Source organism: Eufriesea mexicana, unplaced genomic scaffold, assembly GCF_001483705.2.
Source record: "Eufriesea mexicana isolate 0111107269 unplaced genomic scaffold, ASM148370v2 scaffold1121, whole genome shotgun sequence".
In the NCBI taxonomy this organism is placed as follows: domain Eukaryota; kingdom Metazoa; phylum Arthropoda; class Insecta; order Hymenoptera; family Apidae; genus Eufriesea; species Eufriesea mexicana.
In genome coordinates this window covers 322,534-326,691 of record NW_016909245.1, presented here as the reverse complement: position 1 = coordinate 326,691, position 4,158 = coordinate 322,534, and the positions used below count along the sequence as shown (strand labels likewise).

The 4,158-nt window shown below is 31.5% G+C and overlaps 1 protein-coding gene across 1 annotated transcript in view; it reads right to left on the bottom strand.

Annotated features, from left to right (window-relative positions):
* The window catches only part of pyd (zonula occludens-like protein polychaetoid), an 18,402-nt gene extending 15,424 nt beyond the window's left edge, over window positions 1–2,978 (bottom strand). The window contains exons 1-5 of the mRNA XM_017900095.1: window positions 2,964–2,978; window positions 1,862–2,080; window positions 1,132–1,301; window positions 640–842; window positions 29–460 (exon numbers count right to left, since the gene is read on the bottom strand). Coding sequence (XP_017755584.1) covers window positions 29–460; window positions 640–842; window positions 1,132–1,301; window positions 1,862–2,080; window positions 2,964–2,978 — 1,039 coding nt within the window. The remainder of the gene's footprint in view (window positions 1–28; window positions 461–639; window positions 843–1,131; window positions 1,302–1,861; window positions 2,081–2,963) is intronic.
* Window positions 2,979–4,158: the final 1,180 nt, after the last annotated feature.

Genomic DNA, 4,158 nt, shown 5'->3' with positions numbered 1-4,158 from the left:
CACACACACATTTTCATAGAAATTGTACCTTCTGGTCTAGGAGGTGGCGGTCTTGGAGGATCTACAGTAGGGGTTGCAGGAAGATCTAACTGACTAAGAGATACATCCATCAACGGTCCTCTGGCACGACCTCTAGGAACAAGATTACTCTTGTCCTCTATCGGCTGTCTAGTTGGGGGTGGAACGTATAAGTTCTGACTACTGTAACTCGTCGTCCCAGAAAGGTATTCTCCAGTTTCACTTTTTGCCTGCTGTTGAACGTGACAGCAAGAATTGTCTCGAGTTACCACGATCGATAATCTATCTTTACACTGATCCATCAATTTCTTAGCTTCCTTCAAACTCATATTATCAGTAGCCACACTACCAATTCGTGTTAAAACATCTCCCGGTTTTACACCAGTGTTTTCTCGAGTTACTTCTTTCACATAAAGACGACAACCGAGAACAATTCCGAAATCTAAAGAAATGGACAAATTTTAATGAAATTTTAATATTTACATGATTGATAACTAAAACTTGATAAAATGATTGAATTTATTTTCGCTAAATTTTAATAAAATTGAAATGTTTTAAAATATTAACGATTTTTATTTATGTGTACAATTAGAAAATATGTATAAAAAATATTTTATTTACCATCTTTTTTGTTGTTTCTTGTTAGAGTTAACCGATGACTCTGAAGAGTAGAGTTTACTACACTTCCAGAAGTATTTGATGAAGCTCTTCGCTTAACAACTAATAGAACTGTTGATCCAGAATCCCTAAGAACGCGGATTGCTGCTCCATAATCGGCACCTTCCAATGATATTCCATTAGCAGATATGATGCGATCATTTACTCTGGAGAAAAAAAAAGATAAATTTTGTTATGTGAGTTTACATGTTAATGTTACAATAATAACGTTTAATTTTTATTATTTATTTTTTAAATTCTAGTAAACTTTAAATCTCAAATTTGTACAAGTAATCAATATACTAAATATACTAAACATTGAAAGTTATATGAAAACATTATTCAATAAATTAAAAAAACAATCTGATCAGATAATCTAGAAATTAAGAAAGTATTTCTTTTAACAAGTTGTCTAATTGATTTTATGTGTAAGATAATTTTCATAAATGCCCTTACTGTAATTTTCCTTCGGCTGGCCCAGCCTTCAGGACATCAGAAATCGCAATAGCAGGATCGCCATTAGTGAAATGGGGATTATCCCGGCCTCCAGAAACGGCAATACCAAATCCGTAACCGGGAACTCTGGTAACAGTAACATGATGAACCTCCCATCCTCTATCTCCATTCTGAAAAATTTTATTTTCAATTAAACTCATTATCTTGATTTCTTTTGTTTCGTCCATTACCGAATAACGAATTTTAAATAATTCCATGAATATTACAAATGCTTTGAAGCATTTTTTCCTATAAATTTTCGATGAATCTAGTTTCTCAGGAATAAATGACAAGAATTCGAGAAAACAAGCGGAGTAGTAATTGGATGAAAATTCTACGGGTTCACGTTAACAAGATTCTTCTTTTACTTAACACATATTTAACTTGAACCTAATCCAGGATCATGTATTATTTCGAATTTAACGTAGCTTACTTTAATCTAGAAATATCTAAATTACAGATCGTTATTGTTATAAAAATTATTAATATAAATTTGAAAAATACTATCATAAGATTTTTTTTATAAAAATCTTCGAAAGAATTTGAAATTAATTTCTAAAATGGAACTTTTAGTAATGATAAATATAATAACAAGAAATATTTCCAAATTTTTTTATTTCTTTTTTTTATATAAAGACAGCGATATTTTCAGAATATTTTCATTTATTTATGCAAAATTTTTAATTCACACCTGTGCATCGGTTCCACCGGAAGTGTTGTGTAGAATACCGTGTGTCGTCGAAGACGAATTCGGGGGATTTCCCGAATTTCCGACACCCACATTATTATCGTTTCTATCCATTCTCGAGTGTTGGGAAACTTCGTCTTTAGAATCCGCTATTTTGCCTCTTAGCACCTCTGAGGAACCATCTTGACTACACATGCATTCTTTCTCTTGTATACTCTTTTTCTAAATTACACCTGCATCTTTGTTCTATCAAAGATTTCTATCAAAGCTATTTATATTTACGTGCCTAAGCTTGTTTTACTTTCAAAACTTTTTATCATTGTTCTTAATTCATCTTTTTATTTATGTAACAGATAATATCAATATACATATTTTCATTGCATAAATAAATAATACGAAGAGAATTTTTCAATCTTTCAACTCAAAATATTGCATTCATCTCTAAATGTCCATTGCTTGGGATTTATCCACAAAGTATTCCTATCTTTTTCCTTTTTTTCCCTTCAAGTTTCCTTGTCAAATATTTATTATATTCATAGGTACGTTCCTGATCGCTTTACGTTTTCGATGTTCCTTTTTTTCTCTTACTTCGTAAAAATTTCTTGCAGAGATATCATGAAAAATATTTTTTTCAAGTGTACTTCGCCTTAATTTAGCAATCTTATTTCTATTCTCTGTCAATTAAAATTTTCCTTATAGATAGTATTTTTTATTTTAATCTCGTTCTAGTTTAAATTGTATTAAAATAAAATAAAAAAATAATAGAAAAATTAATATTTCTAATTTGCTAGAAAAATAAAGATGTGCGTTTTCTCGGCGGAGTTTTCCAGCATATAAGCGTCAAAGCAGTAGCGTAAGAATGGCTAATCCCACGTGCATGCCAGATAGATCCAATGTGTTTCTTTTTTCTTCTCTGCTATCGTACGATACACCGCTCTATTGTACGATATTCTACAATATTTTACACCGCAGAATCGCACGACCTCATTTCCAATAAAAGAGTTTTCCCAATTGCATTGCGTTCCATGCACGATGAGCACAACACGCGGACAATTCAAAGCAACGCGTAGTTATGGAATTCCATTTTCCTTTCGAGTGGTCAGACCTTCACTTTCCTCATCGTTCTAATTCCATATTTTACCCACCGGGTTTCTTCGTTGATCTTGAATGTTCTGTTTCGATTAAATGACCTAATCTTGGTATTTAATTACTTTTTCCTTTTGCTTCTTCTCTCTTTCATACATTTGAAGTTACATGTTTAGCCATACTCTCTATCATTTATGATACTTTTTATTTAGTTACTTTGTCCTTTTTTATAACCATTTAACCTCTTCTTAAGCTACAAATCAATATTTTGCTGGTTATTACTTGCACAATTTCTCTTACTTTTTAGTTTTACCGGGAAAATTGTCGATATCAACTTTATATTTTTAAAAATTCCTTCTTTTGGTGTAGGAAATATTTTTGTTGGAAAAACAATTTTATTTTTCTTTTAAACAATTTTTCGCGGTCCTTAATAAAAGTTATGTATGCTGCAAGCCAATATCTTTCACCAATGACCATTATCTTCCATCACATAAAACTGTAAATTTATAAAAATCACATGTAAAACACGGAAATGTGCGTTGCGCATTATAGAATTCAGGATAACAAATTTTTCAAGTACAAAATTGTTCTTCTCGTTTCTTGCAATTTTTAATATCATAAAAAAGGATAAAATCCGTATTATACCTTCAAACAATGTATATAAAACCTAGAGAGATTCATTTAATTTACTTTTATATCATTCTACTACTATAGCGTAGTACATTTTTTATTTTAGTTATAATTTGTAAATAATTCCTATTTAAGTAATGATTTTAGACTTTGGATGAACAAAAATATATTTAACCGCTATATTTAACCGCTAATTATTAATTCTAACTTTTTATCAAAATATCACGTTGATTCATAAAAAATTAAGATATTGAGGTTATATCGAACGCCACTTGTTGCTCAGAAAAACAAGGGACGATGTTGGAAGTTTCTATATTGGCAGAGTTCCGGTGCTTCTACCACTGGAACTCCCATTTTCCAAACTTGATCTGGATCGACAAGGACAAGTTCGAACGACTATAAACATGTACGTAGGCTCTTGTCAAGCAAGAAACTTTGGGTGAAAAGCGATCTGGCTACACTCGAAAAATTACTACCACGTTGTCAACGGAGAACAAATTCCAATCATCCGAGTCACCCTCGACCAATGAAAAGAAAGACTATGAGAAAAAGTTTTCAGAAAGCAGGGAAGCACCACAACTTCC